Genomic DNA, 23,803 nt, shown 5'->3' on the forward strand with positions numbered 1-23,803 from the left:
CAAACCCCCCAAATCCCCTCAAAGCCCCCCAAACCCCATTCCCTGTCCTTCAAAGCCCCCAAAATCCCCTCGAAGCCCCCCAAACTCCCCAAAATCCCCTTGACAGCCCCCCAAAACCCCACTGCCTGCCCCTCAAAGCCCCCCAAACCCCCAAAATCCCCTCAAAGCCCCCCAAAACCCCCTTGACAGCCCCCCAAACCCCCAAAATCCCCTCAAAGCACCCCAAAACCCCCTTGACACCCCCCCAAACCCCATTCCCGGCCCCTCAAAGCCCCCCAAACCCCCCAAAACCCCCTCAAAGCACCCCAAAACCCCCTTGACACCCCCCAAACCCCATTCCCGGCCCCTCAAAGCCCCCCAAACCCCCCAAAACCCCCTCAAAGCACCCCAAAACCCCCTTGACACCCCCCCAAACCCCATTCCCGGCCCCTCAAAGCCCCCCAAACCCCCCAAAACCCCCTCAAAGCACCCCAAAACCCCCTTGACACCCCCCCAAACCCCATTCCCGGCCCCTCAAAGCCCCCCAAAACCCCCAAAACCCCTTCAAAACCCCCCAAAATCCCCTTGACACCCCCCCAAACCCCATTCCCAGCCCCTCAAAGCCCCCCAAACCCCCAAAACCCCCTCAAAGCACCCCAAAACCCCCTTGACACCCCCCAAACCCCATTCCCAGCCCCTCAAAGCCCCCCCAAACCCCCCAAAACCCCCTCAAAACCCCCCAAAATCCCCTTGACACCCCCCCAAACCCCATTCCCGGCCCCTCAAAGCCCCCCCAAACCCCCCAAAACCCCCTCAAAACCCCCCAAAATCCCCTTGACACCCCCCCAAACCCCATTCCCGGCCCCTCAAAGCCCCCCAAACCCCCAAAACCCCCTCAAAGCACCCCAAAACCCCCTTGACACCCCCCAAACCCCATTCCCAGCCCCTCAAAGCCCCCCCAAACCCCCCAAAACCCCCTCAAAACCCCCCAAAATCCCCTTGACACCCCCCCAAACCCCATTCCCAGCCCCTCAAAGCCCCCCCAAACCCTTTGGGCTCGCCTCCAACCCATTCCCAGCTCCCCAAACCCCTTCAAAGCCCCCCCAAAACATCCCAAATTCCTTCCCCCCCCCCAGGAGTGGTTCACGGTGTACGAGCACAACCGGCCCCTGCGCTGCACCGTGTCCGAGCTGGTCATGGGCAACGAGTACCTGTTCAAGGTGTTCAGCGAGAACCTGTGCGGGCTCAGCGAGAAGCCGGGGCTGTCTGCCAACACTGCCGTCATCCCCAAAGCGGGTACCCCAAATTTGGGGGGGTCCTGAGGGGCTTTGAGGGGGTTCTGGGGGGTTTGGGGGAAAATGAGGGGATTTTGGGGCTTTTCAGGGGGTTTTGGGGGCACCTGTGTGGGCTCAGCGAGAAGCCCGGGGCTGTCTGCCAACACTGCCGTCATCCCCAAAGCGGGTACCCCAAATTTGGGGGGGTCCTGAGGGGCTTTGAGGGGGTTCTAGAAAGGTTTGGGGGAGATTTCAGGGGGTTTTGGGGCTTTTCTGGGGGTTTTGGGGCTTTTCTGGGGGTTTTGAGGCAGCTGTGCGGGCTCAGCGAGAAACTGGTGCTGTCTGCCAACAGCGCCGTCATCCCCAAAGCGGGTACCCCAAATTTGGGGGGCTTTGAGGGGGTTCTAGAAAGGTTTTGGGGAGATTTCAGGGGGTTTTGGGGCTTTTCAGGGGATTTTGGGGGCTTTTCTGGGGGTTTTGGGGGCACCTGTGGGGGCTCAGTGAGAAGCCCGGGGCTGTCTGCCAACAGCGCCGTCATCCCCAAAGCGGGTACCCCAAATTTGGGGGGGTCCTGAGGGGAAAATGAGGGGTTTCTGGGGGTTTTGGGGGAGATTTCAGGGGGTTTTTGAGCTTTTCAGGGGGTTTTGGGGGCTTTTCAGGGGATTTTGGGGCTTTTCTGGGGGTTTTGGGGGCACCTGTGGGGGCTCAGCGAGAAGCCCGGGGCTGTCTGCCAACAGCGCTGTCATCCCCAAAGCGGGTACCCCAAATTTGGGGGGGGTCCTGGGGGGATTTGAAGGGGTTCTAGAAAGGTTTTGGGGAGATTTCAGGAGGTTTTGGGGCTTTTCTGGGGGTTTTGGTGACGTTTCTGGGGGGTTTTGGGACACCTGTGCGGGCTCAGTGAGAAGCCCGGGGCTGTCTGCCAACAGCGCTGTCATCCCCAAAGCGGGTACCCCAAATTTGGGGGGGTCCTGAGGGGTTTGGGGAGATTTCAGAAGGTTTTGGGGGCTTTTCTGGGCGTTCTGGGGCTTTTCTGGGGGTTTTGGGGGCACCTGTGGGGGCTCAGTGAGAAACCCGGGGCTGTCTGCCAACACTGCTGTCATCCCCAAAGCGGGTACCCCAAATTTGGGGGGGTCCTGAGGGGGTTTGAGGGGGTCCTGGGGGGTTTGGGGGAAAATGAGGGGATTTTGGGGCTTTTCTGGGGGTTTTGGGGGCACCTGTGTGGGCTCAGCGAGAAGCCGGGGCTGTCTGCCAACACTGCCGTCATCCCCAAAGCGGGTACCCCAAATTTGGGGGGGTCCTGAGGGGCTTTGAGGGGGTCCTGGGGGGTTTGGGGGAAAATGAGGGGATTTTGGGGCTTTTCTGGGGGTTTTGGGGGCACCTGTGGGGGCTCAGTGAGAAGCCCGGGGCTGTCTGCCAACACTGCCGTCATCCCCAAAGCGGGTACCCCAAATTTGGGGGGCTTTGAGGGGGTTCTAGAAAGGTTTTGGGGAGATTTCAGGGGGTTTTGGGGCTTTTCAGGGGATTTTGGGGGCTTTTCTGGGGGTTTTGGGACACCTGTGCGGGCTCAGTGAGAAGCCCGGGGCTGTCTGCCAACAGCGCCGTCATCCCCAAAGCGGGTACCCCAAATTTGGGGGGGTCCTGAGGGGAAAATGAGGGGTTTCTGGGGGTTTTGGGGGAGATTTCAGGGGGTTTTTGAGCTTTTCAGGGGGTTTTGGGGGCTTTTCAGGGGATTTGGGGGCTTTTCTGGGGGTTTTGGGGGCACCTGTGGGGGCTCAGTGAGAAGCCCGGGGCTGTCTGCCAACAGCGCCGTCATCCCCAAAGCGGGTACCCCAAATTTGGGGGGGTCCTGAGGGGAAAATGAGGGGTTTCTGGGGGTTTTGGGGGAGATTTCAGGGGGTTTTTGAGCTTTTCAGGGGGTTTTGGGGGCTTTTCAGGGGATTTTGGGGCTTTTCTGGGGGTTTTGGGGGCACCTGTGGGGGCTCAGCGAGAAGCCCGGGGCTGTCTGCCAACACTGCCGTCATCCCCAAAGCGGGTACCCCAAATTTGGGGGGGGTCCTGGGGGGCTTTGAGGGGGTTCTAGAAAGGTTTGGGGGAGATTTCAGGAGGTTTTGGGGCTTTTCAGGGGATTTTGGGGCTTTTCAGGGGGTTTTGAGGCACCTGTGTGGGCTCAGCGAGAAACTGGTGCTGTCTGCCAACAGCGCCGTCATCCCCAAAGCGGGTACCCCAAATTTGGGGGGGATCCTGGGGGGATTTGAAGGGGTTCTAGAAAGGTTTTGGGGAGATTCCTGGAGGTTTTGGGGCTTTTCTGGGGATTTTGGGGCTTTTCTGGGGATTTGGGGGCTTTTCTGGGGGTTTTGGGGGCACCTGTGGGGGCTCAGTGAGAAGCCCGGGGCTGTCTGCCAACAGCGCCGTCATCCCCAAAGCGGGTACCCCAAATTTGGGGGGGTCCTGAGGGGAAAATGAGGGGTTTCTGGGGGTTTTGGGGGAGATTTCAGGGGGTTTTTGAGCTTTTCAGGGGGTTTTGGGGGCTTTTCAGGGGATTTTGGGGCTTTTCTGGGGGTTTTGGGGGCACCTGTGGGGGCTCAGTGAGAAGCCCGGGGCTGTCTGCCAACACTGCCGTCATCCCCAAAGCGGGTACCCCAAATTTGGGGAGGGTCCTGGGGGGCTTTGAGGGGGTTCTAGAAAGGTTTGGGGAGATTTCAGGGGGTTTTGGGGCTTTTCAGGGGATTTTGGGGGCTTTTCTGGGGGTTTTGGGGGCACCTGTGGGGGCTCAGTGAGAAGCCCGGGGCTGTCTGCCAACAGCGCCGTCATCCCCAAAGCGGGTACCCCAAATTTGGGGGGGTCCTGAGGGGAAAATGAGGGGTTTCTGGGGCTTTTGGGGGAGATTTCAGGGGATTTTTGAGCTTTTCAGGGGGTTTTGGGGGCTTTTCAGGGGATTTGGGGGCTTTCCTGGGGGTTTTGGGGGCACCTGTGGGGGCTCAGTGAGAAGCCCGGGGCTGTCTGCCAACAGCACCGTCATCCCCAAAGCGGGTACCCCAAATCTGGGGGGGTCCTGAGGGGGTTTGGGGAGATTTCAGGGAGTTTTGGGGCTTTTCTGGGTATTTGGGGTCTTTTCTGGGGGTTTTGGGGGCACCTGTGGGGGCCTCGTGATCCCCAAAACCCCCCTCAGAATCCCCAACGCGGAAACCCCAAAATCAGGGGGGTAATTGAGGGCTTCATTTGGGGGGTTTAATTGGCGTGGGGGTGTTAATTGGGGGTGTCTTTAATTGGGGGGGATTAATTTGGGGGTTTAATGGGGAGTATTGGAGGGGCTTTGAGGAGTTTTGAGGCATTTGGGAGTCCCCCAGACATTGGGGTCTCACCCTGGTTGTGGGGGGCACCCCAACGTTTGTGTGTCCCCCCCCCCTCTTAATTTGAGGGGTCCCCCCAAACAACTGCCCCACCCCCAAGGATTTTGGGGTACCCCTAACTCCTCCTGGGACCCCCCCAGGGCTGCGGCTGAAGCCCCCCCAGTACCAGGAGCACGATTTCCGCTCGGCCCCGCAGTTCCTGACGCCGCTGGTGGATCGGACGGCCGTGGCCGGATACTCCACCGCCCTCAACTGCGCCGTGCGGGGGCACCCCAAGGTCCAGGGGGGTCCTCGGGGGGAGTTTGGGGTACCCCTGACCCTTCCCCCCCCTCCCAAAAAAAAACCCAAGGGGGTTGGGTGGAGATTTGGGGTCCTGGAGGGGTTTTGGGGTCCCCCAAATTGTTCCTCTGTTCTCAACCCGAAGGGGATGGGGAGTGAAGATGGAGGTTTGGGGGTCCCTGGGGGGGGCTTGGGGGTCCTGAGTGGGTTTTGGGGTACCCGTGGCTCTTCTCCCCCCAAAATAAGGGGGGTTGGGTGGAGATTTGGGGGTGTTGAGGGGTTTTTGAGGTGAGAATAGGATCCCTCACCCTGTGAGTCGGGGATGGATTCAGGCGATCCCCAAGTGTGGAGAATTTTGGGGTTCCTTGGGGTGTTTTGGGGGTTCATTCTGGGGGTCACCTGGCCAGGTGTGTCCCTCCCAGCCCAAGGGGGTGTGGGTGAAGAAGCAGGTGTGGGGTTCACCTGGGGGACAGGGTCCTGGGAGGGGTTCTGGGGTGTCCCAGTGGGGCTGTGGGTGCAGCGCCAGGTGTGGGTGTTTTTGGGGTGCGTTTCGGGACTCAGCTGACCAGGTGTGCGTCCCTCCCAGCCCAAGGTGGTGTGGATGAAGAACCAGGTGGCCATCGGGGAGGACCCCAGGTTCCTGGCCCGGCACAGCCAGGGGGTCCTGACCCTCCTCATCCGCAAGCCGGGACCCTTCGACGGGGGCACCTACACCTGTCGGGCTGTCAACGAGCTGGGGGAGGCCCTGACCGAGTGTCGGCTCGAAATCCGAGGTGAGGGAGCTCCCCAAAATATGGGGAGAGGTCGTTAATACCTCTAATAATAACCCTAACCCTAAAAAAAAAGTCCCTCCCTTTTCTCCCCTCACCTTTCCCTCCCTTTTCTCCCCTCACACTTCCCTCCCTTTTCCCCATTTCCCACCCTTTTTCCCCTCAAATTTCTTACCCTTTTCCCCCCTCACCTTTCCCTCCCTTTTCCCCCTTCACCTTTCCCTCCCTTTTCCCCCCTCATCTTTCCCTCTCTTTTCCCCTCACGTTTCCCTCCCTTTTCCCCCCTCATCTTTCCCTCCCTTTTCCCCCTCACGTTTCCCTCCCTTTTCCCCCCTCACGTTTCCCTTTTCCCCCTTCACCTTTCCCTCCCTTTTCCCCCCCTCATCTTTCCCTCCCTTTTCCCCCCTCACCTTTCCCTCCCTTTTCCCCCTTCACCTTTCCCTCCCTTTTCCCCCCCTCATCTTTCCCTCCCTTTTCCCCCCTCACCTTTCCCTCCCTTTTCCCCTCACCTTTCCCTCCCTTTTCCCCCCTCACCTTTCCCGCCCTTTTCCCCCCTCACCTTTCCCTCCCTTTTCCCCTCACATTTCCCTCCCTTTTCCCCCCTCACCTTTCCCCCCCTTTTTCCCTGGGGTATTGAATGGGGGTTGTGGTACCTGGGGAGGTGCTGGATGAAGAAAAAAGGGGGGGAGAAGGGGCACCCCAAACCCTCGGAAGGTCCCCAAGACTTGAGGGGGTTCCTAAAACATTTTTGGGGGCCAGTGATAGCTGGGGAGGGGTCCCTGATACGGGGTGAGGGCACCGTGGGGTCTGAGGGGGCAGCTGAAGCCCCCCCAACTCGTGTCTCTCCCTCCACAGTGCCCCAGTGACGGCGACACAGAATGGTGAGGGCGGAGGGCTTAATTGGGAGGGGCATTAATTAGAGGGGCCTTAATTGGGGGTTTGATCAGGGGGTTTAATTGGGGGGTTTGATTGGGAGGGATAATTGGGGGGTTTAATTGAGGGGTCTTTGAGGGGGGTCTTTGGGTTTAGTTGGGGCATTTTAATTGAGGGGTTTAATTGGTGGGTTTAATTGGGGTGTCTTTGGGGGGTTTAATTGGGGGGGTTAAACTGAGCTGTTTAATTTGGGGTCTAATTAGGGGTGTTAATTGGAGGGTCTTTAATTGAGGGGGTTAGCTAGTGATCTTTGACGTTGTATTTGGGGGTCTTTACTTCGGGAGGTTTAATTAGGACGTCTTCAGTTTGGGGGTCTTTAATGGGGGGTGTTTAATTGGTGGGGTGGATTTTGGGGTGGTCATGTTTGAGGGGTTCACCCATCCTTTTGGGGTGCTGACCCCCATCTGTGCCACCCCCAGGCTGCCCTGTGCAGGGCCAGCGCCATCCTACACAGCCAGAAACCCGTGGTGGTGAGGAAGAAGAGGGTGCAGGCGGCAAAGGCCCCCTGAGCCCCCCCAGAAATAAAGTATTTGAGCAGCCCTCTGGACTCTGCATTTCATTTTGGGGAGGGGGCACCTGAGGAAGTGGGGAAGCATATTTCCTACCTATTTCACTTCATGTTTTCTTCTCTTTTCCCCTCGTGTTTCCTGGCCTTTTTTCCACTCATGGTTCTCGCCTTTTCTCCTCTCACGTTTCCCTCCCTTTTCCCCTCACCTTTCCCTCCCTTTCCCCCCTCACGTTTCCCGCCCTTTTCTCCCCTCACGTTTCCCTCCCTTTTCCCCTCACCTTTCCCTCCCTTTCCCCCCTCACCTTTCCCGCCCTTTTCTCCCCTCACCTTTCCCGCCCTTTTCTCCCCTCACCTTTCCCTCCCTTTTCTCCCCTCACGTTTCCCTCCCTTTTCCCCCTCACGTTTCCCTCCGTTTTCTCCCCTCACGTTTCCCGCCCTTTTCCCCCCTCACGTTTCCCGCCCTTTTCTCCCCTCACCTTTCCCGCCCTTTTCTCCCCTCACCTTTCCCGCCCTTTTCTCCCCTCACCTTTCCCTCCCTTTCTCCCCTCACGTTTCCCGCCCTTTTCTCCCCTCACGTTTCCCGCCCTTTTCTCCCCTCACGTTTCCCGCCCTTTTCTCCCCTCACGTTTCCTGCCCTTTTCTCCCCTCACGTTTCCCGCCCTTTTCTCCCCTCACCTTTCCCGCCCTTTTCTCCCCTCACCTTTCCCTCCCTTTCCCCCTCACACTCCCCACCATTTTCCCCCTCACATTCCCCACCTGCACTTCTCACTGTCCCCCCTCACCTCATCCTGTGGTCACCCCACCCCAGCCGGGCGCTGGCTGCACCTGTAAGTGATGGGTGGGTGGGTGGGGGTCAGTCTCAAGTGTCCGGGGGAGACCCCAGAGTGGCCGGAGAGCCCCCAGGCACCCGGGGGAGGGCTGGGCTTGAAGCAGTGAGGAAACCTGGTGTGACTGTGGGAGCAGGGACGCGTTGGGTCACTGGAGCTGCCGCCGCTGTGAGGGGGCTCCAGTCCCAGCAGCTAAAATCTGTGCCCTTGGACGTTCTCCCAGAGAGACTCAACAAGCTCACACTGGATCGGTTCCTTAACACTGCCATGGCCACAGCAAGTCCTTGCACCATTGCTTTGGCTGCTTCCCTCTTTGCCCACTCCCCTCAGAGTTTGTTCCTGTCCCAGTTATCAGCTCCTGTGCTGCCTTTCCCACTCCGTTGGAAATCTCCAATCACACAGTTGTGTGTGCTCGGAACCCGAGCTGCTCTCCCCACGCAGTTCTCGGGTGGTCTCAGCACACAGGGACAGGTGGGCTCAGGTCCCTGGGACAAGGGCCCCACGCCATGCAGCTCCATCACGGATGAGCTTGGGACTGGGGCTCCCTGGGGTGGTTTGGGGGTCTCAAGTGAGAGGTTCTGCAGTAGTTCCATGGTTGGGGGATCCTGGAGGAAGGTTGAGGGTCCCCAATCGATTTGGGGGTCCCTGGGGTGGTTTGGGGGTCTCAAGTGGGAGGGTCTGCAGTAGTTCCATGGTTGGGGGATCCTGGAGGAAGGTTGAGGGTCCCCTTTGGATTTGGGGGTCCCTGGGGAGGTTTGGGGGTCTGCAGTGGTTCCAGGTGAGGGGGTCTGGGGATCCTGGAGGAAGGTTGAGGGTCCCCTTTGGATTTGGGGGTCCCTGGGGAGGTTTGGGGGTCTGCAGTGGTTCCAGGTGAGGGGGTCTGGGGATCCTGGAGGGAGGTTGAGGGTCCCCAATCGATTTGGGGGTCCCTGGGGTGGTTTGGGGGTCTCAAGTGGGAGGGTCTGCAGTAGTTCCATGGTTGGGGGATCCTGGAGGAAGGTTGAGGGTCCCCTTTGGATTTGGGGGTCCCTGGGGAGGTTTGGGGGTCTGCAGTAGTTCCAGGTGAGGGGGTCTGGGGATCCTGGAGGGAGGTTGAGGGTCCCCAATCGATTTGGGGGTCCCTGGGGTGGTTTGGGGGTCTCAAGTGGGAGGGTCTGCAGTAGTTCCATGGTTGGGGGATCCTGGAGGAAGGTTGAGGGTCCCCTTTGGATTTGGGGGTCCCTGGGGAGGTTTGGGGGTCTCAAGAGGTTCCAGGTGAGGGGGTCGGGGGATCCTGGAGGGAGGTTGAGGCTCCCCTTTGGATTTGGGGGTCCCTGGGGAGGTTTGGGGGTCTCAAGAGGTTCCAGGTGCGGGGGTTGGGGGATCCTGGAGGGAGGTTGAGGCTCCCCTTTGGATTTGGGGGTCCCGGGGGCTTTTCGAGGTGTTCCAGAAGGCGGCTGAGTGTCCCCAAGGGCATTCGGGGGGCTGAGGAGGGGGAGGGTTGGGGGCTCGGGGGTGTTTGGGGGACACTGGAGGGGGATTGGGGGGTCCCAGGGAGAGTCTGGGTGGGCTTGGGGGGGTGGTCCCAGGGGGGGAGGTTCAGGCAGGGTTCGGGAGTTTTGGGGGAGTTTGGGGGGGTCCCAGAGGGGTGGGGGCGGCCAGAGGAGGTTTGGGGGTCCGGGGGGTCCCAGAGAAGAATTTGGGGGGTCCCAGGGGAGTGGGGGGGTGCCCAGAGGAGGTTTGGGGGTCCGGGTGAGGGGTTGGGGGGTCCCGGAGAAGAATTTGGGGGGGTCACAGGGGGGTGGGGGCGGCCAGAGGAGGTTTGGGGGTCCGGGGGTCCCAGGGGGGTGGGGGGGTGCCCACAGGAGGTTTGGGGGTCCGGGGGGTCCCAGAGAAGAATTTGGGGGGGTCCCAGGGGGTGGGGGCAGCCAGAGGAGGTTTGGGGGTCTGGGGGGTCCCAGAGAAGGGTTTGGGGTGTCCCAGGGGAGTGGGGGGGTGCCCAGAGGAGGTTTGGGGGTTTGGGGGGGGTCCCAGGGGGGTTTTGGGAGTCTCCCACCCTCCCAAGTCACGTGACTCCCCATTCCAAGACCTCCCCCAAATTGTAAACCCCCCCCCCAAAAAAAAACCCCCCTGACCCCGAGACCCCCAACTTCACGGAACCCCCCCAAAAATCCAAACCCCATTCCCACGCCGCCCCCCACCCCTGAAACCGCAGCCCCTCCCAAATTGTGACACCCCCCCCCCCCACACCCCAAAATCGTGTGACCGTGACCCCATCAGGGGTCCTGCCCCCCCCCCAAAACCCCCCCAAAACCCCCCCAAAAAAACTCTCGGAGCCTCGGGAACGATAAAAAGGTCTCGGCAACACCCACGACACGCCCGTCACGATACACCGTAGAAAAGGGGGGGGGGGCACGGGGTGGGGGGGGGCCCCTCCAACCCCCCCCCCCCCCCATCCCCCCAAAAACCCCGCGGGTTGGGGGTGGGGGGAGGGGAAGGGGCGAGGGAGAGCCCCCCCATCCCCCCAATATATATAATAATAATTATAATAATAATTAAAAAAAACCCCCGAAATTAACCAAAAAAAAAAAAAAAAAAAAAAAAAAGGGGGTGGGGAAAAAGGAGAGAAGCCCCTCCCCCCCCCCCCCCCAAATTGGGGAGGGGGTGGGGAGAAGGTGGGGGGAGGGCAAATAATCCCAAAAAAACCCCCCCCCGCCCCCCTCCCTCGGTGGGGGGAGGGGTGGTGTGGTGGACACCTTGAGGGGGAGGGGGGAGGGGCAAATTGAGGAGGGGGAGGGGGGGTATAAATGCCCCGGGGGGGGGGGGGAGGGGAGGGGGATGGGGAACTGCCCCCGGGGGGGGGGGGGGGGGGGGCAAATGCGACCCCCGAGGTGGGGGGTGGGGTGGGGGAGGGGGGCAAATACAATATGATACATAGAGACTTTGACCATATACACTATTTACAGCCCCCCCCCCCAAAAAATCCCGGGGAGGGGGGACGAATAAAGGGGGGGGAGGGGTCCTCCCAACCCCCCCCACCCCACCCCCCCCCAAAAAAAAAAAAAAACCAAAACCCCAGAGGAGGCCCCAAAATCCCAGGGGGGGTCCCCTCCCTTTTAAACCCCACCCCCCCCCCAAAAAATCCATCCGGGGTGTGGTGGGGGGGGGGGGGGGAACTTGGCAATAAATAGCTGGGGGGGGGGCGGGGGGGGCTGATGGTGATTTTGGGGACCCCCCCCCCCACCCTTTGGGCCCCCTCCCCCCATTTTTCATCCCCCTGGCACCTCCCCCCCCCCCTAAAATTTATGTACAGGTTCCCCTCGGGGGGGGGGAGGGGGGGTGGCGAGGGGTGGTCCCGGTTGGGTGGCGGGGGGGGGGGGGGGAATTGGGGGACACCCCCCCCCCCAAAATAACCCTGTTGGCTGCCTGGGGGGGACCCCAAGGTGTTTGGGGTCCCCTTTCTTCCCCTCCCCCAAAATGAGGGACCCCCTCCCCAAAATCGGCCCCCCCGGGCTGCTAATAGACATTTATACATATATATAAATAGGGGGGGGGGCTCCGCCGGGGGGGGGGGATTTTTGGGGGGTGGGGGGTGGGGGAACCTCCCTTTTTTTGGGGTGGGGGGAGGGGTTGAGGACACCCCCTTTTTTTTTTTCCCTGGGGGGAGGGGGGGGGGGTTCCCAAAAGCTTCTGACCCCCACCCCAAAAATAAGAGGGGGAGGGGGCACACAGCCCCCTGTTTGGGGGGGGGGAGGGGCGCTAATAAGGGGGTGCCCCCAATTCTGGGGGGACTCCGAATGTGGGGGGGGGGGGGGACTGTCCCCAAAAAAGGGGGGGGGGTCTCCGAGTGGGTGTGGGTCCCTCATTTTTGGGGGAGGGGGGGGGTCCCCAAGTCTGTCAGGAGTGGGGTTTCCCCCAGAGCCGCCCCCGTTTTTGGGGTGTCCCCGTTTTTGGGGGGGATCCAACCCCGTTTTTGGGGTGGCCCCATTTTTGGGGGGGATCCAACCCCGTTTTTGGGGTGTCCCCGTTTTTGGGGGGGGATCCAACCCCGTTTTTGGGGTGGCCCCGGCCCCCCCAGGGGTGTCCCCGTTTTTGGGGTGTCCCCGTTTTTGGGGGGGGATCCGCCCCCGTTTTTGGGGTGTCCCCATTTTTGGGGGGGGATCCGCCCCCGTTTTTGGGGTGGCCCCGGCCCCCCCCAGGGGTGTCCCCGTTTTTGGGGGGGATCCAACCCCGTTTTTGGGGTGTCCCCAATTCGGGGGGGTTTCCGTTCCTTGGGGGAGCCTGTCCCAGTCCCCCTCCTTTGGGGGTGCCCCCCCGCCCATGGTTTTTGGGAATTTTGGGGGATCCCCCTGTGTTTCGGGGTGCCCTCCAGGGGGGAGGGGGGCGTTTTGGGGGTGCTCCATCCCCATCCCCCCCCCCACCGCAGGAGCCTCAGGGTCCTTCTCCCAGAGCTGCCCCCCCTTTCCCAGGGGTGTCCCCCCACATTTTGGGGCACTCCCGGTTTTTTTTTTTTGGGGGGGGGGGGGTCCCCTCATATTTTGGGGTGCCCCGGGGGGGGGGGGGGTGTGGAGTCCAGGTGTTCCCCCCCCCCCTCCCACATCCACATGGCGGGAGGGAGGCTCAGTCCTCGTCCTGGGGGTGTCCCCGCGCGGTTCCGGGGGCGTCACCCCGTTTTTTTGGGGGGGGGTCCCCGTTTTTTGGGGGGGGTCAGGCGCACTTGGCCCGCGCCTGGGCCAGGAGGTCGCTGAAGGAGTCGAAGAGGCGCTCGAGCCAGGGCTGGTTGCGCATGCAGCGCTGCACCACCTCCTCCTGCCCCAGGTCCTCGGCGCGGCCCTCGATCGCCGTCGTCTGCGGGGACACGGCCACGGCTCAGCCACCGCCGGCCGCAGTGGCCACCGACGGCGGGAGCGGCCAGCAGGAGCGGCCAGCGCCAGTGGGAGCGGCCAGAGCGGCCACCGATGGTGGGAGCGGCCAGAGCCAGCGGGAGCGGCCACTAAAGGCGGGAGCGGCCAGAGCCAGTGGGAGTGGCCACCATGGAGAGGATGGTCAGTGTACGGTCACCATGGAGGGGATGGTCAGTGGAATGGGGAGAATGGTCAATGAGATGGCTACCATGGAGAGGATGGTCAATGCCATGGCTACCATGGAGAGGATGGTCAGTGCCATGGCTACCATGGAGGGGATGGTCAGTGGGATAGAGAGAATGGTCAATGCCATGGCTACCACAGAGAGGATGGTCAGTGCCATGGCTACCATGGAGAGGATGGTCAGTGGGATAGGGTGATTGGTCAATGCCATGGCTACCATGGAGGGGATGGTCAGTGCCATGGCTACCATGGAGAGGATGGTCAGTGGAATGGGGAGAATGGTCAATGAGATGGCTACCATGGAGAGGATGGTCAATGCCATGGCTACCATGGAGAGGATGGTCAGTGGGATAGGGCGATTGGTCAACGCCATGGCTACCATGGAGGGGATAATCAGTGCCATGGCTACCATGGAGGGGATGGTCAGTGGGATGGAGAGAATGGTCAGTGACATGGCTACCATGGAGGAGATGGTCAGTGGGATGGAGAGAATGGTCAGTGCCATGGCTACCACAGAGAGGATGGTCAGTGCCATGGCTACCATGGAGAGGATGGTCAGTGGGATGGAGGGAATGGTCAGTGCCATGGCTACCACAGAGAGGATGGTCAGTGCCATGGCTACCATGGAGAGGATGGTCAGTGGGATAGGGCGATTGGTCAATGCCATGGCTACCATGGAGGGGATGGTCAGTGCCATGGCTACCATGGAGGGGATGGTCAGTGGGAGGAGGAGAATGGTCAATGCCATGGCTACCACAGAGAGGATGGTCAGTGCTATGGCTACCATGGAGGGGATGGTCAATGCCATGGCTACCATGGAGGGGATGGTCAATGCCATGGCTACCATGGAGAGGATGGTCAGTGGGATAGAGAGAATGGTCAATGCCATGGCTACCACAGAGAGGATGGTCAGTGCCATGGCTACCATGGAGAGGATGGTCAGTGGGATGCAGAGAATGGTCAATGCCATGGCTACCATGGAGGGGATGGTCAATGCCATGGCTACCATAGAGGGGATGGTCAACAGCATAGAGACAAGGGTCAGTGCGTGGCCACCACAGACGGGATGGTCAGTGCCATGGCTGGCATGGAGGGAATGGTAAGTGGGAGAGGGAGAATGGTCAACACCGTGGCTACCACGGAGGAGATGGTCAGTGCCACGGCCGGCATGGAGGGGATGGTCAGTGGGATGGACAAGGTGGTCAACGTGTGGCCACTACGGAGGGGATGGTCAACGCCAAGGCCACCAGAAAGGGGCCAACACGATGGCGAGGACAAACAATGGGATGACCACCAGGAGGGGGATGGGCACTGTGGTGAAGTGACCACCACAACGGTCACCACGAGGGCGTGGGAGGCACGTGACACAAGTGGCCAAGGTGGCCCTGGAGACTGAAAGGGGGGTGGCCCAGGTGACAGGGCAGTGGCCCAGGTGATGGCAGTGGCCCAGGTGATGGGGAGGTGGCCCAGGTGACCCAGGTGACAGGGGGTGGCCCAGGTGACAGGGTGGTGGCCCAGGTAGCCCAGGTGACAGGGGGTGGCCCTGGTGACGCAGTGGTGGCCCAGGTGATGGGAGTGGCCCAGGTGGCCCAGGTGATGGGACTGGCCCAGGTGGCTCAGGTGACGGGGTGGCCCAGAAGGCCCAGGTAGCCCAGGTGACAGGGGGTGGCCCAGGTAGCCCAGGTGATGGGAGTGGCCCAGGTGGCTCAGGTGACAGGGGGTGGCCCAGGTGATGGGAGTGGCCCAGGTAGCCCAGGTGACAGGGGGTGGCCCAGGTGATGGGAGTGGCCCAGGTGGCCTGGGCGGTGGCCCAGGTGGCCCAGGTGATGGGGGGTAGCCCAGGTGGCCTGGGCGGTGGCCCAGATGGCCCAGGTGATGGGGGGTAGCACAGGTGGGCCGGGCGGTGGCTTAGGTGACAGGGGGTGGCCCAGGTAGCCCAGGTGATGGGGGTAGCCCAGGTGGCCCGGGCGGTGGCCCGGGCGGTGGCCCAGGTGGCCCGGGCGGTGGCCCGGGCGCGCTCACCTCGTCCTTGCAGCGCAGGAAGGTGTGGTACTTGTAGTGGTGCAGGGAGTGGTAGAGCGTGTACAGGAACGACTTCTCCACCTCCACCTTGAACTCCTGGGGGGGCACAGGGGGATCAGGGACCACCAGGGACCCCCCGGGACCACCAGGGACCACCCAACAACCCTGGGACCCCCGGGACCCCCCAGAACCACCAGGGACCACCAGGGACCACCCAACAACCCCAGGACCACCAGGGACCCCCCGGAACCACCAGGGACCCCTGGGACCCCCGGGACCACCAGGGACCACCAGGGACCCCTGGGACCCCCAGGACCACCAGGGACCACCAGGGACCCCCCAACAACCCCGGGACCCCCCAGGACTCCCCCAAATCCCAGCCAACACCTCTGGGACCCCTCTAGGGACCCCCAAAACCCACCTGGGACCCTTCCAGTGACCCCCAGGACCCTCTGAGACCCCTCTAGTGACCCCTGGGACCCCTCTAATGACCCCCAAAACTCCTCTAGTGACCCCCAGGACCCTCTGGGACCCCTCTAGTGACCCCCAAAACCCCTCTAGTGACCCCCAAGCCCCTCTGAGACCCCTCTAGTGACCCCCAACCCCCCGTGGGACCCCCCCAGGACCCCCTGGGACCCCTCTAATGACCCCCAAAACCCCTCTAGTGACCCCCAAGCCCCTCTGAGACCCCTCTACTGCCCCCCAAGACCCTCTGGGACCCCTCTAGTGATGCCCAAAACCCCTCTAGTGACCCCCAGAACCCTCTGAGACTCCTCTAGTGACCCCCAGGACCTCTCTAGTGACCCCCAAGCCCCTCTGGGACCCCTCTAGTGACCCCCAGAACCTTTTGGGACCCCTCCCATGATGCCCAGGATACCCCTGGGACCCCTCTAGTGACCCCCAGGACTCCTCTAGTGACCCCCAGGACCCTCTGGGACCCCTCTAGTGACCCCCAACCCTCCGTGGGACCCCCCCAGGACCCCCTGGGACCCCTCTAATGACCCCTAAAACCCCTCTAGTGACCCCCAAGCCCCTCTGAGACCCCTCTAGTGACCCCCAGGACCTCTCTAGTGACCCCCAAGCCCCTCTAGTGACCCCCAGGACCCCCTGGGACCCCTCCCATGACCCCCAGGACTCTCTAAGACCCCTCTGTTGACCCCCAACCCTCCGTGGGACCCTTCCAGGACCCTCTGGGACCCCTCTAGTGACCCCCAGGACACCCCTGGGACCTCTCCCATGACCCCCAAGCCCCTCTGGGACCCCTCTACTGCCCCCCAAGACCCTCTGGGACCCCTCTAGTGATGCCCAAAACCCCTCTAGTGACCCCCAAAACTCCTCTAGTGACCCCCAGAACCCTCTGAGACTCCTCTAGTGACCCCCAGGACCTCTCTAGTGACCCCCAAGCCCCTCTGGGACCCCTCTAGTGACCCCCAGAACCTTTTGGGACCCCTCCCATGATGCCCAGGACACCCCTGGGACCCCTCTAGTGACCCCCAGGACCCCTCTAGTGACCCCCAACCCCCCGTGGGACCCCCCCCCAGACCCCCTGGGACTCCTCTAGTGACCCCCAAGCCCCTCTAGTGACCCCCAAGCCCCTCTGGGACCCCTCTAGTGACCCCCAAGCCCCTCTAGTGACCCCCAAGCCCCTCTGGGACCCCTCTAGAGACCCCCAACCCCCCGTGGGACCCCCCCCCAGACCCCCTGGGACCCCTCTGTTGACCCCTAACCCCCCGTAGGACCCCCCCCCCAGACCCCCCCCCTTACCTGGGGTTTGCCCACGCTCCTCTTGACCTTGCTGAGGGTCTTGCGGTTGTAGGGGTCCCCCCCGGGGCGCAGCTTCACCAGGGACTCGCCGGGCTCGGCGTGCAGCTGCGGGAAGGTGTGCAGGGCCTCCTGGGGGGCCCCGCGTCACCCTCGGCCTCACCTGAGCCCCCCCGGCCTCGGCAGCCCCACAGATCGACCCTTCCGGCCCCATAGAGCCCCCCCAGCCCCATAGAGCCCACTCAGATCCCCTCCCTGGCCCCATAGAGCCCCCCCAGCCCCATAGAGCCCCCTCAGCCCCATAGAGCCCCCTCAGATCCCTTCCGGCCCCATAGAGCCCCCGCAGCCCCATAAAGCCCCCTCAGATCCCTTCTGGCCCCATAGAGCCCCCCCAGCCCCATAGAGCCCCCTCAGCCCCATAAAGCCCCCTCAGATCCCTTCTGGCCCCATAGAGCCCCCCCAGCCCTACAGAGCCCCCTCAGCCCCACAGAACCCCCCCAGATCCCTCTTTGGCCCCATAGAGCCCCCCCAGCCCCATAGATCCCCTCAGATCCCCCCCTCAGGCCCAGACTGCCCCTCCCCAGACCCCCCAGCCCCACACTGCCCCCTCCCCCAGACCCCACAGCCCCCCAGAACCCCCTCCCCCAGACCCCACAGACCCCTCCCCAGACCCCCCAGCCCCCCACTGCTCCCTCCCCAGACCCCCCAGCCCCCCACTGCCCCCTCCCCCAGACCCCACAGATCCCTTCCCAGGATGCCCCCAGCCCCCCAGTCCCCTCCCCAGCCCCCCCAGTCCCCCAGACCCCTCCTCAGCCCCCCAGCCCCCTCCTCAGCCCCACACTTCCCCCTCCCCCAGCCCCACAGATCCCTTCCCAGGATGGCCCCAGCCCCCTCCCCAGCCCCCCAGCCCCCTCCCCAGGATGCCCCCAGCCCCCTCCCCAGCCGCCCACCCCCTCACCTGCAGGCTGGGGTTCAGCGTCACCCTCTTCAGCACCTTCTTCTTGTGGTCGTTGAGGATCCCGTCGATTTTGCGCATGGGGGGCAGGTACAGCTCATCTGGGGGGGGGGGGAGCGGGGGCGTTATTGGGGGGCGGGGGGGGTCCTGGGGGGGTCTCCGAGGGGTGTGGGGAGGGTCCTGGCTCACCGTTGGTGTCCTCCAGGGCCTGGATCATGTCGGGGTCCAGGGCGGTGCTGACGAGCATCTCCACGTAGCTGCGGTACATCTCCTTCATGGCGCGCGTGTTCAGCACCCGCCCGGGCGGGGCCCGCTCTGCGGGACGCGGCCCCTTTAAGAGGGGGGGGAGGGGCACGCCCAGACCCCTCCCCTGCCCCTCCTCCAAAATCCCTTCCCCGCGGTGTGGATTGAAAAAGGAGCGCGGCCCCTTTAAGAGGAGGGAGGGGCACGCCCAGACCCCTCCTCCAAAATCCCTTCCCCACGGTGTGGATTGAAAAAGGAGCGCGGCCCCTTTAAGAGGGGGAGGGGCACGCCCAGACCCCTCCTCCAAAATCCCTTCCCCGCGGTGTGGATTGAAAAAGGAGCGCGGCCCCTTTAAATGAAAGCCACGCCCTTCCCGCGTAGCCCCGCCCACAAAAGCCCCCTCCTCAAAATCCCCCCCCCCCCGAGTTTTGTGGGAGGCGGCGCCTTTAAGTGGAAGCCACGCCCCCCTCACACACGCCACGCCCATCAAAGCCACGCCCCTTTACAACATCCAATAGGAGCCGGGAAACAAGCCCCGCCCCACAGCGCCATATATGGGCAAAGCCACGCCCCCTCAGTGCCCCCACAGGAGGCCACGCCCCCTTAAAGGGGAATGGGGGGGGTGTCCCAACTTCCCCCCTCAGGGACCCCCCAAAAACCCCCCAAATTTTGGGGTGTTCCCTCCAGGGTCCCCAAAAAACGTCCCAAGACCCTCCCAAATCATCAGGGACCCCCCAAAAAAACCCCTCAGAGACCCCAAAATCTTCAGGGACACCCCAAAAAATCAGCCCCGAACACCCCAAATTCACCCTCGGAACGCTCCCGAATTTTGGGGTCCCCCCCCCAAAAAACCCTTCAGGAATCTCTCCCCAAAACTCCACCCGATTTCCCCCCCCCCCCCCCCCAAATCCCCCTCCCAAATTTTGGGGTGAGCCCAAAACTCACCCCAAAACCCCCTCGAACCACTCCAGGTGTTGTGGCCCCCCCAAAACCCCTCCCAAATTTGGGGTCTCCCCTCAAAACTCCCCCAAATTTCAGGGTCTCCCCCTAAACTCCTCCAAAACCCCCCCAAATTTCGGGGTCCCCCCCAGCCCCCTCTCCGATTTCGGGGTGCCCGAACCCCCCCCCCCCAGCCCCCCCAAATTTCGGGGGCCCCTCCCCAGTTCCGGGGTCTCCCCTATCCCCCCATTTTGATTTCGGGGTCCCCCCCAAAGCCCCCCAAATTTCGGGGTCCCCCCCCCCGGTTTTGGGGTGCCCACCCCAGGTTCCGGGGTGCGCCCCACCCCCATTTCGATTTCGGGGTCCCCAAAATACCCCCAGGGACCCAAAATACCCCCAAAATCACACCCGGGGATCCCGAAATACCCCCAGGGACCCAAAATACCCCCAAAATCACACCCGGGGACCCCAAAATGGTTTTGGGGTCTCTCCCTTGGTTCTGGGGTGCCCCCCCAGCCCCTATTTCTATTTCGGGGTCCCCCCCCGGTTCCGGGGTGCCCCCCACCCCCCCCATTCCGATTTCGGGGTGCCCCTCCATCCCCCCCTTTTGATTTCGGGGTCTCCCCCCGGTTTTGGGGTCTCTCCCCTGGTTCTGGGGTGCCCCCCCACCCCCTCCCATTTGGATTTTGGGGTGCCCCCCCCCCCCCGATTCCGGGGTGCCCCCCACCCTCATTTCGATTTCGGGGTCTCCCTCTGATTTTGGGGTCTCTCCCCTGGTTCTGGGGTGCTCCCCCATCCCCCCACCCCCATTCCGATTTCGGGGTGCCCCTCCCATCCCCCCCACCCCATTTTGATTTCGGGGTCTCCCCCTGGTTTCGGGGTCTCTCTCCTGGTTCTGGGGTGCCCCCCCACCCCCCCTATGTCCCATTCCGATTTCGGGGCGCCCCCCCCCGCTGTCCCACCCCCATTCCGATTCCGGGGTCCCCCCCACCCCCATTTCGATTTCGGGGTGCCCCCCCCACCCCCACCCCGATTTCGGGGTGCCCCCCCCGCTGTCCCCCCCCTCTCACCCTCCTCGCTCGGGGGCTCCGGGCTCGAGCCCGACTCCGACGTCGTCGCCGCCTCCTTGAGCCACTTTTTCCTCTTCTTGGGGGGGGGCTCGGCCTTCACCTTGGGGGGCTTGGCCTTGGCCTTGGGGGGGGGGCCGGGGGGGGCCCGGGGGGGCCCCGCGGCCGGCGCGGGGGGGGGTTGGGGGAGGGGGGGGTCGCTCCTGGGGGGTCTTTCGGCTTTGGGGGGGCGCTCGGCTTTGGGGGGGCGCTCGGCTTTGGGGGCTTTTTCGGGGGGGGGGTCCGTTTTGGGGGGGGGGGGAGGGGCTTTGGGGGCGCTGGGTTTGGGGTGGTTCTGCCTCCTTGAAGGGGGGGGGAGGGGAGGGGGGGAAAAAAAAGGGGGGGAGGGGTCAGAGGGGTGGGGGAGGGGCACCACAAAGTGTCCCCAAGGACCCCTCCCCCCCCCCCCCATTGGAACGGCTCAGGGGGTGGGGGGGGGGCAATGGGAGCCCCTCCCCCCACGCCGAGGGGACATTGGGGACAAAAGGGGAACCCCCAGAAGGCTCGGGGGTGCTGCCCAGGTGTGCCCCAGGTGTGCCCCAGGTGTGCCCAGGTACTCCCAGGTGTGCCCAGGTGTGCCCAGGTGTGCCCCAGGTACCCCCAGGTACTCCCAGGTGTGCCCCAGGTACTCCCAGGTGTGCCCCAGGTACCCCCAGGTGTGCCCAGATGTGCCCCAGGTACTCCCAGGTGTGCCCAGGTATCCCCAGGTGTGCCCCAGGTGTGCCCAGGTACTCCCAGGTGTGCCCCAGGTACCCCCAGGTACTCCCAGGTGTGCCCCAGTTGCCCCAGGTGTGCCCCAGGTGTGCCCCAGGTGTGCCCAGGTGTGCCTAAGTGATTCCAAGTGTTTCCAGGTGTGTGCCCAGCTACTCCCAGGTGTGCCCCAGGTGATTCCAGGTGTGCCCAGCTGTCCCCAGGTGTGCCCCGGGTGTCCCAAAGTGCCCTCAGGTGTGCCCCAGGTACCCCCAGGTGCCCCCAGGTGTCCCCAAAGTGCCCTCAGCTGTCCCCAGGTACCCCCAGGTGTGCCCAGCTGTGCCCAGGGGTACCCAAGGTGGTTCCAGATGTGCCCCAGGTGTGCCCCAGGTGTGCCCAGGTGCCCCCAGCTGTGCCCCAGCTGTGCCCCAGGTGAGCCCCAGGTGTACCCAGATGTCCCCAGCTGCCCCCAGGTATCCCCAGGTGCCCTCAGGTGATTCCAGGTGTGCCCAGGTGTGCCCAGGTATGCTCCCAGGTGCCCCCAGGTGTGCCCAGGTGTGCTCCAGGTGTGCCCAGGTGGGCCCCCAGGTGTGCCCCAGGTGATTCCAGGTGTGCCCAGGTGCCCCCAGCTGTCCCCAGGTGCCCCCAGGTGCCCCCAGCTGTCCCCAGGTACCCCCAGGTGATTCCAGGTGTGCCCAGGTGTGCTCCCAGGTACCCCCAGGTGTGCCCAGGTACCCCCAGCTGTCCCCAGGTGCTCCCAGGTGTGCCCAGGTGATTCCAGGTGTCCCCAGGTGTGCCCAGGTGTGCCCAGGTGATTCCAGGTGTGCTCCCAGGTACCCCCAGGTGTGCCCAGGTGCTCCCAGGTACCCCCAGGTGCTCCCAGGTGTGCCCAGGTGATTCCAGGTGTGCTCCCAGGTACCCCCAGGTGTGCTCCCAGGTGTGCCCAGGTGCTCCCAGGTGCCCCCCAGGTGCCCCCAGGTGCCCCGCGGCGCCGCACCTGAGGGCCAGGGGCCGGTGCCAGGGTTTCCGCGAGCACACCCGCACGTAATCCTTCTTGTTGACGTTCTCCAGGAACTTGACGTAGAGGCGCTGGTAGCGGTGCTTGGCATCCCCGAAATAGCCCAGGTACTGCGGGGCGGGGCACCACGCGCTCAGGGGCACCCCAAAACCACCCGGGGAGCCGAAATATCCCCAAAATCACACCCGGGGAGCCGAAATACCCCCAAAATCACACCCGGGGAGCCCAAAATACCCCCAGGGACCCAAAATACCCCCAAAATACCCCCAGGGACCCAAAATACCCCCAAAATCACACCCGGGGAGCCAAAATACCCCCAAAATCACACCCGGGGAGCCCAAAATACCCCCAGGGACCCAAAATACCCCCAAAATCACACCCGGGGAGCCGAAATACCCCCAAAATCACACCCGGGGAGCCCAAAATACCCCCAGGGACCCAAAATACCCCCAAAATACCCCCAGGGACCCAAAATACCCCCAAAATCACACCCGGGGAGCCAAAATACCCCCAAAATCACACCCGGGGAGCCAAAATACCCCCAAAATCACACCCGGGGAGCCAAAATATCCCCAAAATCACACCCGGGGACCCCAAAATCACACCCGGGGAGCCCAAAATACCCCCCAAAATCGCACCCGGGGAGCCCGAAATACCCCCAAAATCCCACCCGGGGAGCCCAAAATCCCACCCGGGGACCCCGAAATCACACCCAAAATCCCACCCGGGGAGCCAAAATATCCCCAAAATCACACCCGGGGAGCCCAAAATTCCCCCAAAATCACACCCGGGGAGCCAAAATACCCCCAAAATCACACCCGGGGATCCAAAATACCCCCAAAATCACACCCGGGGAGCCGAAATACCCCCAAAATCACACCCGGGGAGCCCAAAATACCCCCAAAATCCCACCCGGGGAGCCAAAATACCCCCAAAATCACACCCGGGGAGCCCAAAATACCCCCAAAATCCCACCCGGGGAGCCAAAATATCCCCAAAATCACACCCGGGGAGCCCAAAATTCCCCCAAAATCACACCCGGGGAGCCAAAATTCCCCCAAAATCACACCCGGGGAGCCCAAAATCACACCCAAAATCCCACCCGGGGAGCCCAAAATACCCCCAAAATCACACCCGGGGAGCCAAAATACCCCCAAAATCACACCCGGGGAGCCAAAATCCCACCCGGGGACCCAAAATATCCCCAAAACCACCCGGGGAGCCCAAAATATCCCCAAAATCACACCCGGGGAGCCCAAAATTCCCCCAAAATCACACCCGGGGAGCCGAAATACCCCCAAAATCACACCCGGGGAGCCCAAAATTCCCCCAAAATCCCACCCGGGGAGCCGAAATACCCCCAAAATCCCACCCGGGGAGCCGAAATATCCCCAAAATCACACCCGGAGAGCCGAAATACCCCCAAAATCACACCCGGGGAGCCAAAATACCCCCAAAATCACACCCGGGGAGCCGAAATTCCCCCAAAATCACACCCGGGAAGCCAAAATTCCCCCAAAATCACACCCGGGGAGCCCAAAATTCCCCCAAAATCACACCCGGGGAGCCAAAATATCCCCAAAATCACACCCGGGGAGCCGAAATACCCCCAAAATCACACCCGGGGAGCCGAAATACCCCCAAAATCACACCCGGGGAGCCCAAAATATCCCCAAAATCACACCCGGGGAGCCCAAAATACCCCCAAAATCACACCCGGGGAGCCCAAAATATCCCCAAAATCACACCCGGGGAGCCCAAAATCACACCCGGGGACCCAAAATATCCCCAAAATCACACCCGGGGACCCAAAATATCCCCAAAATCACACCCGGAGAGCCGAAATACCCCCAAAAACACACCCGGGGAGCCCAAAATACCCCCAAAATCCCACCCGGGGAGCCCAAAATACCCCCAAAATCCCACCCGGGGAGCCCAAAATTCCCCCCAAAACCACCCGGGGAGCCAAAATACCCCCAAAATCACACCCGGGGAGCCCAAAATACCCCCAAAATCACCCGGGGAGCCCAAAATCCCACCCGGGGACCCAAAATATCCCCAAAATCACACCCGGGGAGCCCAA

At 62.7% G+C, this 23,803-nt stretch overlaps 2 protein-coding genes across 2 annotated transcripts in view; one reads left to right on the forward strand and one right to left on the reverse strand.

The window, feature by feature from the left end:
- MYBPC2 (myosin binding protein C2) overlaps positions 1-7,124 on the forward strand; it is a 44,914-nt gene extending 37,790 nt beyond the window's left edge. Inside the window, exons 26-30 of the mRNA XM_082299798.1 lie at positions 1,116-1,275; positions 4,744-4,880; positions 5,469-5,655; positions 6,508-6,533; positions 7,005-7,124. Coding sequence (XP_082155924.1) covers positions 1,116-1,275; positions 4,744-4,880; positions 5,469-5,655; positions 6,508-6,518 — 495 coding nt within the window. The 3' untranslated portion in view covers positions 6,519-6,533; positions 7,005-7,124. The remainder of the gene's footprint in view (positions 1-1,115; positions 1,276-4,743; positions 4,881-5,468; positions 5,656-6,507; positions 6,534-7,004) is intronic.
- A 4,455-nt stretch (positions 7,125-11,579) lies between these two features.
- PRR12 (proline rich 12) overlaps positions 11,580-23,803 on the reverse strand; it is a 39,707-nt gene continuing 27,483 nt past the window's right edge. Inside the window, exons 8-14 of the mRNA XM_082299757.1 lie at positions 21,700-21,830; positions 19,977-20,314; positions 17,914-18,039; positions 17,728-17,825; positions 16,773-16,901; positions 15,009-15,104; positions 11,580-12,747 (exon numbers count right to left, since the gene is read on the reverse strand). Of these exons, the coding sequence (XP_082155883.1) occupies positions 12,607-12,747; positions 15,009-15,104; positions 16,773-16,901; positions 17,728-17,825; positions 17,914-18,039; positions 19,977-20,314; positions 21,700-21,830 (1,059 nt within the window). The 3' untranslated portion in view covers positions 11,580-12,606. The remainder of the gene's footprint in view (positions 12,748-15,008; positions 15,105-16,772; positions 16,902-17,727; positions 17,826-17,913; positions 18,040-19,976; positions 20,315-21,699; positions 21,831-23,803) is intronic.

The sequence above is a fragment of the Coloeus monedula genome (assembly GCF_965178545.1).
Source record: "Coloeus monedula genome assembly, chromosome: 34".
Classification (NCBI taxonomy): domain Eukaryota; kingdom Metazoa; phylum Chordata; class Aves; order Passeriformes; family Corvidae; genus Coloeus; species Coloeus monedula.